We start from the raw sequence: 12,841 nt of genomic DNA on the forward strand, positions 1-12,841 counted from the left end.
AATTATATAGTTCAAATTTGATATTTAAAAAACCTTAAAACAATTAAAAAAATTAAAGAAACAAAAAGCTAGGAACCAAATTACAAGTTACAAACTAAAATTAAAATTTTATGATTTATAGAATATTTTCTCAAAAATTATAATTTTTAAAAATAATTACATATTTTTAAAATATTTGTATTTTTATATATTTTTTCATTATTATTTAAAAATATTAAAATAAAATTTTAATTATAAAATTAAATGAAATATTATGAATTAATTTTAATATATGTAATTAGTAATTAAACGCAGAAGCCTAGGTTTGAGCTGACCTTCCCTCCAAACTCCAACGTCCACATTTTTCTCCCCTCCATTCCTCCAACGCAATACTCGACCCCTACTTTCTCCCACCCCTAACAAATCTCACAAAATATTTTAAAAAGAAGGAATGAAAGAAATCTTTCTCTTCCCTTGAACTAATTCGAGAATTCCACAATGGCCACGAAGACTCCTTCCACTCGCGAAGAACACGTCTACATGGCAAAGCTCGCCGAGCAATCCGAACGCTACGACGAAATGATCCAATTCATGGAGAAAGTATCGGCTTACGCCGAAAACGAGGAACTCAGCGTCGAGGAACGGAACCTCCTCTCCGTTGCTTACAAGAACGTGATCGGCTCTCGCCGTGCTTCGTGGCGGATCATCTCTTCCGTCGAGCAGAAAGAGGAGAGCCGCGGTAATGAGGATCACGTCGCTAAAATCCGTGAGTATCGAGCCAAGATCGAATCGGAAATCTGCTCAATCTGTGACGGCATCTTGAAGCTTCTTGACAAAAGGCTCATCCCTTCGGCTTCCTCCGGAGATTCCAAGGTCTTCTATCTTAAGATGAAGGGAGATTATCATAGGTATTTGGCTGAGTTCAAGACTGGAGCCGAACGCAAGGAAGATGCTGAGAGTACTCTCAATGCCTACAAATCTGCTCAAGTAAATTCTTCCCTTATTTTCTTCGAGAGTTTTGGTTTTTTGTTAACTTTTTTCCGTTTTTCAGGACATTGCAACCGCCGAGTTGCCCCCAACTCACCCGATCCGACTCGGACTGGCACTCAATTTCTCTGTTTTCTACTACGAGATTCTGAACTCTCCTGATCGCGCTTGCAACCTCGCGAAACAGGTAGGTTACAAATTCAGCACTGTTTTTCCTTTCATTTAAAAATAAGTACACAAATCTACAGTTGCTTGACGTGTGGGATTTTGATTGGTTAGGCATTTGATGACGCAATAGCAGAATTGGATACTCTAGGCGAAGAATCATACAAAGACAGCACTCTGATTATGCAACTCCTCCGTGACAATCTAACTCTCTGGACCTCCGATGTGCAGGTGGAGTTAATTTCACATTTTAATTTTAAATAAACTCCCCCTCCCATTTATTTATGGAATATAATTGTGATAATATTTCAATAATTAGGATGATGGAGCCGATGAGATTAAAGCAGCAGCGAAGGACGAGGGAGATGAGAAGCAGCCAAAGCAGTAGTCACAACTGACGAGTGACAGACTCTGCTGGCCATTCGTTTCTATTATAAGTTGCCAATTCAAGGTTTTGAAATCAAAATTAATCTATTTTTATCTCTTTCTTTCACACGTCTTTCCTAATTGGTACTAGAAGATTGGGGATAACAAATATTTTAGGTCTTTGTTTTATTTTTGGTGAATTATTTGAATAAATTTAACTTCAAATTATGTAAGAAATTATTTTATCCACGGACATCGAATAACTATGATGTTTTGGAATAACTTTTATTATTATCATCCAAAGTATTTTAGTTTTGAGACACTGGAATCATCTTATTAATTTTTAAAGATTGAAACTTTATAAAAATAATTATTTGATGTAATAGATTTTTTTTCCTTCACAAACTATCTTAATCTATTGAAATATATATATATATATTATTTAAAATAGAAAGAGTCATGTTGGTAAATTAACATTCTCTTAAAAGAAAAAAAATACCTTTACTACTAATGTATTTAGAGATGGACTGAATGAGGTGTTGGGCACAATAACATCCCTAAAAATTTTAAATTTTTTATATTTATCATTTATTTAATATTTTATTTTTAAAATTTTATAATTTTATATCTGTAAAATTTAAATATAAATTTTTAAATCCATACCTTTAACTTAAATCTTACATATATCTATGTATCTGTCGTAGCTTAAATTTTATTATAGTTTAGCTCTATTTATACCGATTATTGTTCCAAAGGTAAAAACATTATAAAAATTAACAGAGTCGTTTCGAATTTAAGAAAGACGTTGTCCAAAACCGGTATTAGCGGAGCCCTTGGAGCATATGATTCCGAGCGATATTAGAACAAGTAGAAGAACACAGGGTGACAGCGTTAAGTAGAAGAGGTCAACAGCTATGGACAAACATAGAGTCTCAGTATTTGCGTCAGTTTCAGAAATGTTTCGAAGTTGTAACAAAGAAGATGGATGGATTTGTAAGAGTTTTAGAAATGTTTGTAATGGCTTTACCTCCATCAAAACTAGCAATTCGTTTCTTCCTTTTTGTTTTTGTAGTGTTTTTTCATCTCTTCCGCCATAAATGAATTCTCTCAGGTCTCAACCTCCCTGTTGGAATTGCAATCTCAAACATTACTTTTCTACATGTCTGTATACTCTTAAAATACATAGTTTTTATACAAGTTATTCACAATCTCTCTCTAAAAAGTCAAAACAACAATAACACACCCAGAAAAAAAAAACACTAAAAAGCTGATGTTAGACAACCCCTCTTCATCATCGTTTCCATTCTGAAACCCCACAAAACTCTGATCCGGAAAGCTCAAGTTAATTAATCTGGGGTCCTCTACCGCTGCCTGTCCCTGGCCTTTTAGGAGTAGAGAAAGAAATCACCGGAACGCCGTCGTCTCCCTGCATATAAACGAGACAACAAAAACAAGAGCTCGTTCAACCATGCATCTTATAAAGGAGATCACAAATAAGGTCTCCGTTAAAAATCTTGTGAAATGCAAAAAACAAACAAACAAACATCTATCTTACTCTTACAGTGGTCGAAGTAGGATCAGGTGGTGGATCTGAATAATCATCAGTTGTTGAACCTTGATGCTGGTGATTATGATCGTCTTGTTTCTTGGGGCATGAAGTAGAGTTTTGTTGGACTCCAGTTTCGAGTCCCAAACACCTGAGAAGAGCCCTTACAACTTCACGGCAGTAAAAACGACTTGTTTCCATTTTTGTTTTAAAACAAGTTGGCTTCTTTCTTTCTTCCTGCTGCTACTGTTACCCTTCTTAAATGCTTTCTTCTCTCATCACAGAATCATTCCCCCCAATGTAGATTACAAACAGATGAAACAAAATCTTTTAATTTTAAAATTCAATAAATTTATAGTTATGAAAAAACAGTTTTAATAAAGAATAATAAAATATCCACTTTCCTATGCTTTAAAGGATAGTCGTTTATATGGCTGAGGTTTAACGAAAAATCCATTAAATCAATTTAGTTTTAAAGAAAAAGATGAATTTATCATTTATTAATTATTTGTTATTCCATTTATTTTAATTTTTAAGACAACAAAAAATTATTTTTTTATAAAATTGTTTTGTTTTTTTATTAAATTATAAATCAAATTATACTATAATATAAGCTCACCTTAAATATAATACGTACTTTTAATTAATATAAGTAAGTTTAATTTCGCAAATTGATATGAATGATAAATATATTTTCTTTTTGTTGTCTTCTTTTTTATTTTAATAAACTTTTATGTTAATGAGTGTTATATATTTTATTTTAAATTTTCATTTAATTATATATATTAACTTTGAGATAAATATAATTTTACGTTTATTTCTTTATTTTATATTTTAATTATTTTTTAAATTAAAACCTTCTACCTAACTGTAAACAATTTTAAATGAAAATAATTTTTATTGAATAGTCTAAGGGGTTTATAAAATAATATTTGTTTAAAAAAATTAGTTTTTGATACGCTTAGACATCCTACAGACGCATCTGCTCAAATCTGTAACATGTAGGGAGAATAACACTATCTTTTATCATTGAGACTGCTCAACAGATTCTAAATGAAATAGTCAAATAAATTCATTTCAAAATTAAATATATAATAAAATTCAACATAAGTTTAAAAATACTTAATCTACACTTAAATTCAAATATAATTTAATTAAAATTTGATTTTATATTTTCATATAATTTTAAACTAATTATTTTTCTCATTTTAAAATAAAAATAGAGTAAATGAATTAATTAAACAAAGAATCATATTAAATAAAAAAAATTAATTATATTTTTATTTCAGGGGATATGTAAAAGTTTATTTAAACATAAGGAATGCGTAGATACTTTTTCAATTTAAAGAGTTAAAAATATTTTATAAAAGAATTATAATCATATTAAAGGCTTGGTACCTACTCCTGCTGTCTGGTGACAGGCAATTAATTGTAAGCATTACGATTCTCTACTCCCATCTCATAACATACAACTCAAATAGGTATTAGGATTCACTCGTTTTTACTATTAAAAATACTTCAAATATATTTAAAAATAATGAATGAGACATTCATTGTTGATTAAGTTAAGGTTATAAAAATTTTAAGATTTAAAAATCGAGATATATCATAGGTAAGTTTTTAAGTTAGATTTATAAATTTTATTGTGCGTGGTTTTATTTAAATATTTTTTATTATCAAATTGTCCGTACTTTAAGTACCTCTTATAAAAGAAGTACAAGGACATTAACCCATAATGGAACAAGAACACAGTAAAGGCAGACTGCTTGAGATAACAAGTGAGGACTTTGTTACGCCGAAAAAGAAGAAAAAACTGAAGGTTCCCTCGACTGTGTTTTTGCAAGAGCATTGGTCAGCCCGGAAGACCGAAAGCATGGATACACACCTCATACTTGGTGGAAAATTCGTCTTTTCCTATCCATATATCTTAATGCTTTCCTGGTAAGAAACATATAACCCGAGAACTTGTGTTGACAACCAATTAATGTTGCAGGTTTGGTTTTCAACTTCTCCCATCTGTCCCGATTGTAAAGCTTGTGTAAATCTTAGGACTCCAAATCACTACACGTATAACATGTTCATTTACTCCATTAAATCGCCAGCAACATCAAACTACAATGATCAAGAGACATGTACTAATCCATTACTCATCACAAACAAAACAAAACTAAACAAAACAAAACAGACTAGCAGTTCAATGAGGGGAGCGGAGAAAGGCTATTAAAAAAACCAGCGCAGGGCACTGCCATGCACTTTCAAAACCAGTACACACCGGAAGTACCCAAACACTTCCAACAAAAGAGTACATCTACTTTTATAACCCACAAATGGGATTTTCTATATCGCACTCTCTTTGAACCTACCACGCCATTTGTGACTTCAAATTCATTCATTCCTCACAGGCAGCAGCTTCGAGAGGAAGCCATTTATCGTCATCTCTTTGATTTTTGATCAAACATTAATTTGGGTCGCCCTTTGTTAATCAAAGAGGATGGTAAGGCACATAGCCCAACATGCTCGTTACGTTGGTTACAACATCGTTGCACTTTGTCAGAAGGCTTAGCATCTGCTGTGAAATATCCGTACTAGTGGTGGAACTGGCTGGTGCGGTGGTTTGAGTATTAAGATTATTAGCATTTCTAGGAGCCACTTCAGTGGGGGCTTTCCCAAAATGAGAAACAGAGGGGTTAACAGGGAACAAAGACGGAGATGATTGAGGAATGACCTTTTGAAAGTTCTTAGTATTATATTCCATTGCAACAGTAGGTGCAGCAGTATCGGCAAAACCAAGATTGTTGTTGTTTCTATTACCAACCATCAATTGATCTCCCCTACTACTTTCTTCCCCACCCAACATGAATTTTACACGGGCTGTACCTCTACCGCCGTTACTGCCGTTTCCCTGCCCTGCCTCTTCACTTGTTGGCTTCTTCAAGCAGGACTTCAGCTGGATTGTTGATTGAGGATAAGGCTGGTGTGCCATCACCGCTGCTGATCTTTCAACTACAGCATCCTTAACTCGAATGGTTTCACCGGTTGTATCGTCTTCCCGTCCCTTATCAGAATCTAGTGCTTCTGCCGGAGCTTCCATACTTCGAAGATGGTATCTCACACTCACATTGCCAAATAGGGAATTAGTTCCATTAGCATATCTATATGCTGTCTGTGCATCGATCTTGTGTCTGAACACAACACGACACGTTGAGGACTTCCAAAACACACGAATCGCTGACTGATCTAATGAGCCAAAGCGTCCAAATCTTGCCTTCAATTCTGCAACTGATGGAAGTGCTACCTGAGGAGGGAACTTCATAACCAGCATTGTAGGCTCAACAGCCCTAGGTGGAGGCTCCATTCTCCTTGCAGAATCGGGTTTTTTGAGTGGTCTTGCTGGTGGCCCTGCAGTTGGCTGCTCTTTAACCTCGACTTTTGGGGCTTCTGAAGTCCTCAGTTTGCCCTTCATCTCAGCAGCTAATGATTTCAACTGCGTGATTTTTTTCAATCTCTTTGCAGCAATTTCTTCTTGCCGATCGGATGGGGGACGCTTCAATCCAGCTTTTGTTGGATCATCAGGTCTTGCAAGGGTTCTCACTGGTTTTGAAGAAGCCGAGTCTCTGACATTCTCCTTGCCATAGTTGTCAGAGGCTACAGACAAAGGAGGTTTATCAGCATGAAGTTCTACTGGATCCATCTCGGATGGTGGTGACACAACCAAGCTTTTCTGATAAACAAGTGATCTGTATCGCAAAAAGAATCGCTTAACAATGGTTGGGCTATTCCTTTGAACGCCATGAAAGGGATCGAGAGCCAAAGCATGTAAATCACTCAGTAGCTGTGCAAGCTCAAAATCAGAACTTCCCATACCAAAGGTTGTGGAAGCCCCAATAGAATTGAACAAGGAATGTGTAGGATCAACATCTTTCTTCTGCTGGTTGACAGACTCATCTCTAGGACCCAAACCGATCTGGGTAGATTTCACCCCAACTTTTCCAAGGAGAGAAGGCTTCTTTGGTTTATCAGGGTGTATTTCTGAGCCAGCCTCTTTCTTCTTTTTCTTCTTTTTCTCCACCGAAGCAGAGTTATCAGCACCTATATCTGCTGAAGAGCGTTTTCTCACTTTCTTCAACCCACCCTCTGCACTCATACTAGAGCCCTTTATATCAACTGGGTAAGGATGCCCACCAGCGACACCATCTCGAACTTGATCAAATCCCTGGTGTCCTTCCAGTTTTGCAGTGGAATCCATATCATGTTTCTGAATTCCTTCATATGAAGACAATTTTCCGCCCTCCTCATGTTTCGAGTCAAATATAACATCACCTTCGTGCTGAAGAGATGCTGGTGCACCATCAATTTTATTCAAAGATGGCTTTATATCTTCAGCAGCAGCATTGGCTAAAGTCTGGTTTACATTTTCAACTGCATTTCCAGATAAATCTCCACTTGAACTTGCATCATCCCTGCTCACAACAACTGCATGCTCTTGTTTTACTGGAATCTCAGAAACAGGAGCCCTCTTTTGTAGCACGTAATCTCCAGCTACAAATGTAGGTGATCCCTCTCTGAAAGTAGACTCCATTGTTGAGCTAGCTGCGTCGTCTCTTCGTTTGAATAGGTATTTGTCTTTCTTTGAATGGCCCTTAACTTTTATGGGTTTTTTAAAACTCTTTCCACCACCCAAGGCTTCTGCAACCACCATTGGTCCACTCAAAGGAGCTGTAAATGGAAATAATCTCATAAGAACAGAGATATGACAATGATCACAATCAAACCAGTAACCAAGAGGAATGCATGCAAATATTATCACGGAATAGCAGGTGGCAGAGGGGCATGGAGACCTCTATCCTTTCAGTGTTGTGTAATACTCCACAAAGTCAATTGATAAATAAACCATAAATTACTGCAAACCTTATGCACAACTTTATTGCCACTTTGGGAAGTTGTTCATTAATGAGAAGGGTGTAAAAGCCACACCCCGAATACAAGTTGTTGCAGAATCCAGTGCCAAGATCACTACTGTGTTCTAACATAGCCCTTCCAATGGAAAATGGTTATTAGAAACTCACATATGACCATATCTATGCATCATTCAATCAAAGTATCAAACAAGTGTAACATCTAAAGACATACCACAGAAATCCAAAATGTGAACCAAGAGCCATGAAATTGAATGCAATAGAATACCAGTTTTAGTCATGTGAGACTTGTAACTGTTTTGGCCTAAAGTCTCATGAGTGCAGCAATAATACATTCGAAAGCAACAAATATTTGGAATTTAATGTAACACTATAGAAGCCAGAATAGATTGCAAAGAATTCAATTAAATCAAAACTTGAAACGGTTTACAAGAATTAACAATAAAGAGTAGACAAATACCCCTTGGTGCCTCCTTAGAAGATCGTGCTGGAACATTAACGGCCTGATTGGAAGGTCGTGATGACTGTGTTCCAAAAGCCTGTGCATACGTCTCATCATACTCCTCAAACACAGCCTTCCGAAAAGCAAAAACAGTAGCCTTATTCTTCAAAAATCCAATGCTTTCCTGGTCACAAGCTACAGGGGCTGATGCCAATTGTTTCAAAAATGAGAGGGTCTCACTGGGCTTAAAACTATTTCTTGCATTCCTAATTTGATTCACTGAATAAATCCCATTAGGTTCATAATCTGGAACATCAACTGCAAAGTACCCTTGGACATTTGTGGGACGAAAATTATATGGGTTCCTACATTTACAAGCCAAACCAAGACCACTCCTCCGATTAGCCTCATCCATTGCCTCCTCCACAGCCTTGACAAAAGTCCTCGAGTTTGTCTGTTGTGATTTTTCAAAAAAATGATGATCAAAAGGGACAAGTTCAGCTGGATCAAACCATCCATAACTACTATCCCCAAAGAAAGCAACCAACACATGCCCCTCCCTCCTCGTGTGACGTACAGATGGAGATGCAAAGGCTTCATTAAATATATGTCCAGGCCACCAAGGATGAGATTTCACCTTTCCCCAAACCATATCACCCACTTCAAACCCATAACTCAATGCCCTTGAAGTAGCTCCACCAATTCTATCATTGGCTACATAATCGTCAAACTCAGATAACAAGGACTTATAGCCCAAACCAGTACCCTTCTCCAACTTCTCCGAATTTCCTATTCTATCATTCTCATTATTTATCATATCATTTTGTTCATCCACTCGATCATTTACATCAAAAACCCTAGATGCGCCGGCTATTCCCTTATCTACACTATCAGCATTTATATCTCTAACCTCCTCAGATCTATCAGTCTCTGGAACCCTAATATCTTTCCAATCGTGTTCCATTGGAAAAACCCTACCTTCTTCATTAGGAACTCCTAAGCTCAATCTATTGCCTTCGTTTTGGCTGTCAATGGCTTCATCGGTAGTAACCCTAGCTTTCTCTTCGATTTATCCGAATTTTTTTTATCAAATTCAGCATCTTCCTTGATAACAGATATCATTTTTTTAATAGCTATAGAAAAATAAATAAGCCAAGTCAAAATCCTGTAAAATTCGGGAGCTTAAATGAGATATATGTAACTGATAAACATACCTTTGTTAGAGAACGATTACAGAAGGTGCTCTTTTCTTTTTCCTGGAAAGTGAGCGAAATTTAGGGAGGAGAGAGTTTCTGAGGTTAATAATTATAATAGATACAAATTAAACAGTAAGGACAATAAACTATAGAGAAAGAGGTGTGTTTGGATGGAAAGAAAATCTGGCGATTTTTCCTTTCTCTATTGCACTCGTTATATTTTCCTTCCCCTTTTTTTTTCTGTCTTTTTAGTTTTTACTTCAAGAAAAAAAGTTCGGAGATTAATATGGCTGGCTGCCTGTATACTGGGATGTATAGGGCACATCAGGGGTGTACAAATGGCTCAGTGTACATCAATCATCTTACGCTCCCCTTTTATGTGAGCCGCCGATCGATTGACACGGAAATACATAGGGATGTGAAAAAACATTCTATCAGACTCATCAGAGTTGTTAATTCCATCTGTAATTTTATATATTTTCTTCGTTTTTAAATTTTTGGATATTTTAAATTATATATTTGAGGAAAATGAATAACCGTATTGAATACGAATCAACTAAATTCTCATTTCGAATTGTTTGAAAAATTCGATAAAAATTGAGTCTTAGACCTTTAGAATTTAGATAGCTTTTAGCCTAATATATATATATATATATATATATATATATTTCATCTTTACTGCTAACGTGACTTTGGTTCTACCTTTGACCGCTCCAACTACATTTATTCAACTCATTATACATATTTATATAATCTCGTTTGTACCTGTCAGTAAATCTGAATGAAAAATCTACAATGAACTAATTTTATATCCACTGTTAATAAAACCAGCAAAACAGAGCAAATATGACATTAAACATACAAAATGGTGAATGAGGGCAATACATTCAACTAAATATATGTCCACACTAGACTTTGTTTATACTTGGAAAGTTAAAATCATAAATTTTAAATTTAAACTTTTTATTCAATTAAATTTTATATTCAAATTCAAAAATTCGGGTATTCGATTTTTTCGGATTGAACTCGGATCACGATTTTAATGATAAAAATTTTCATATATCCTAAAATGCACACCCCTAGATATACTAGCAGAGATTTTATCTAAAAATATATATACTCTTTATTCAAACCCAGTCTGATTAAAGAGTTATATATCCTCCATCCGATATGATCTACCTCAATCTAAATAGTATATTTACTCTACCTTATTCAACCCAATTTTTTAGAGTATAGATCCAATTTGATATGACCCAATGTAAAATAAGGACATAATTAAAAAAATTATAGAGAGAGTGTAGTATAACAATTATCTATAAAGTTATATGAAAATTTTACATTATTATCCCTCAAATGGGTCAAGTCAAAGGTTTTTCACCCTCCACCTAAACTCGAACTCACCCGATATAAAATTCGATCCAAAGCTCACATAAATCTAATTTTTCTGAAAACACGATCCTATCAAATTAAATTGGGTCAAAATCCTTTGATTTCGGGTTAAATTGTTATCCATGTATATATGCTAGAAATTTGTGCGGGCTTTTTAGATATTAAAGTGATAACAAGAGACAAATTTAGGGGTTAAAAATGTTATTTAACCCAAATATATGAGAAAAAGAATTGAGGGCCCAAATCAAAGTACCCAACACAAAGTGCTTCTATGGCATCCATTACCACATAACCCAATCGATAGCCCAATACCCACCCGATAGCAAATGATTACTTTCACATGCAAAACATTCGCTCCTCGCTGTAAAAGGCAAAAGGGTTAAGATTTTAAAGTAATGGATTTTTATGTTTGATGAACGTAATTAAATTATTATAGAGTTTTCGTTTTAAATTTTAAAAACATAATTGATATAATTTGAGAACAAAAATATTAACCCTTTCATCTTTTACATCAGCAAAATAACATCAATGGTGACTACATAAGTATTTTACCCTTATATATATATTATTGCAAAATCATTCATCTACATACCGATACTATTGGCTACAATAACTGAGCGCTCAATGGTGAATAAAGGGTGAGGAATGGGAGCATTGAAGAGAGACATTGTGAAAGGGAAGACTCTGAGATAGTTGTGATGCACAGCGGAGTTCATTTAAGTGAAGGGTCTGAACTTCACGTTTATGGCCAGCCCTTCTTCACGAATTTCTGGAGAGTTTCACATGACTTTTTTTATTATTCCCACTCAAAATTCTCACTACGATTCTTCTGTCGTTCCTTTTCAATTTAATGTTCTCCGACAACTATTAATTATTTTATTTTTCAATTTCAAACTTTTACCAATGAAGTAGTCAGCAGTACTTATTAATACTTGAGGTTGGATTTATATAATCTATGAATATGTTTATTTACCTCTCAAACTCTCAGATTTAAATTAAGATGATGAAAATATTTTCAATCGTATATATAAATCACAAAGAATATTGATAAAATCATAAAATAATATCATTTTACGATGAAGTAAGTTTTTAATTAAATTTGTTTGTCTTTTTTAAATTTAAACTATTATATGCTTCAAATTTTGTTTTGAACTCTTAGGTTTAAATGTAATTGAGGAAGACTTACCAAATCATGTGAAACGTCCCTTTGAGTGGATAGCCATGGATATCATGTGAAGGGTACCAGGTGTACCCTCCTACATTTAAAACCACATGCCTCCACCAACCTTATATATAACTACCCTAAAACCCACCACCAAAATCTCCTGCCCCAAACAATTTTTGTTTCTTTGCATGCTCTTTCCTTAAACTTATCAAATTTGTCTAACAAGGAAACATGAAGGGCTCGTCTCCCGGAGTTGTTGGACGTCTAATGCCTGTTGTTATCTTGTCCATGTTTTGTCTACTCCCGATGCCACCTCATCATCAGGGTACGTGTTGTCTAGAGTTCATCTTGACCCGAATCATAGTTTAACTTTTTTAAAAAGAAAATTATATTTAAAAATAAAAACATATTGAATACTGTTTCTTGTTGAGGCAATCTCTTTTGACCCCCAACATTTATGTGTTGTTTTCCCCTTGTTTAAATCATTTTCATGCATTTGTGCATGCAGCAGCAGCAGCAAGCATTCATGGGAAAGCTAACAAATTTAGGGACAATACACAAATGAACCCTAAGGTTTGTTATCCCCCAAGTAACCCTTATTGTCTAATCTCATAACCTGTACATGATGATAGCAATGAGTTGTTGGATTTGCAGGAAGGAGTGAAGGAGGAAGCGGGGATGGAGTTATAC

The 12,841-nt window shown here is 34.9% G+C and overlaps 2 protein-coding genes across 2 annotated transcripts; one reads left to right on the top strand and one right to left on the bottom strand.

The window, feature by feature from the left end:
- The first annotated feature begins 431 nt into the window (after window positions 1-431).
- Window positions 432-1,557, top strand: LOC120180553 (14-3-3-like protein). Its single transcript, XM_039185866.1, has 4 exons — window positions 432-966; window positions 1,031-1,153; window positions 1,246-1,362; window positions 1,451-1,557. The coding sequence occupies exons 1-4, from the start codon at window positions 478-480 to the stop codon at window positions 1,517-1,519; spliced, it is 798 nt and encodes a 265-aa protein (XP_039041797.1). The 5' UTR covers window positions 432-477; the 3' UTR covers window positions 1,520-1,557.
- A 3,547-nt stretch (window positions 1,558-5,104) lies between these two features.
- On the bottom strand, window positions 5,105-9,534 carry LOC120180561. The gene is made up of 2 exons (XM_039185874.1): window positions 8,420-9,534; window positions 5,105-7,759 (listed from the first exon to the last, which is right to left on the bottom strand). Exons 1-2 carry the CDS (start codon window positions 9,363-9,365, stop codon window positions 5,526-5,528), a joined length of 3,180 nt encoding a protein of 1,059 aa, XP_039041805.1. The 5' UTR covers window positions 9,366-9,534; the 3' UTR covers window positions 5,105-5,525.
- Between the last annotated feature and the right edge of the window lie 3,307 nt (window positions 9,535-12,841).

The sequence above is a fragment of the Hibiscus syriacus genome, unplaced genomic scaffold (genome assembly GCF_006381635.1).
Source record: "Hibiscus syriacus cultivar Baekdansim isolate YM2019G1 unplaced genomic scaffold, ASM638163v2 tig00112498_pilon, whole genome shotgun sequence".
In the NCBI taxonomy this organism is placed as follows: domain Eukaryota; kingdom Viridiplantae; phylum Streptophyta; class Magnoliopsida; order Malvales; family Malvaceae; genus Hibiscus; species Hibiscus syriacus.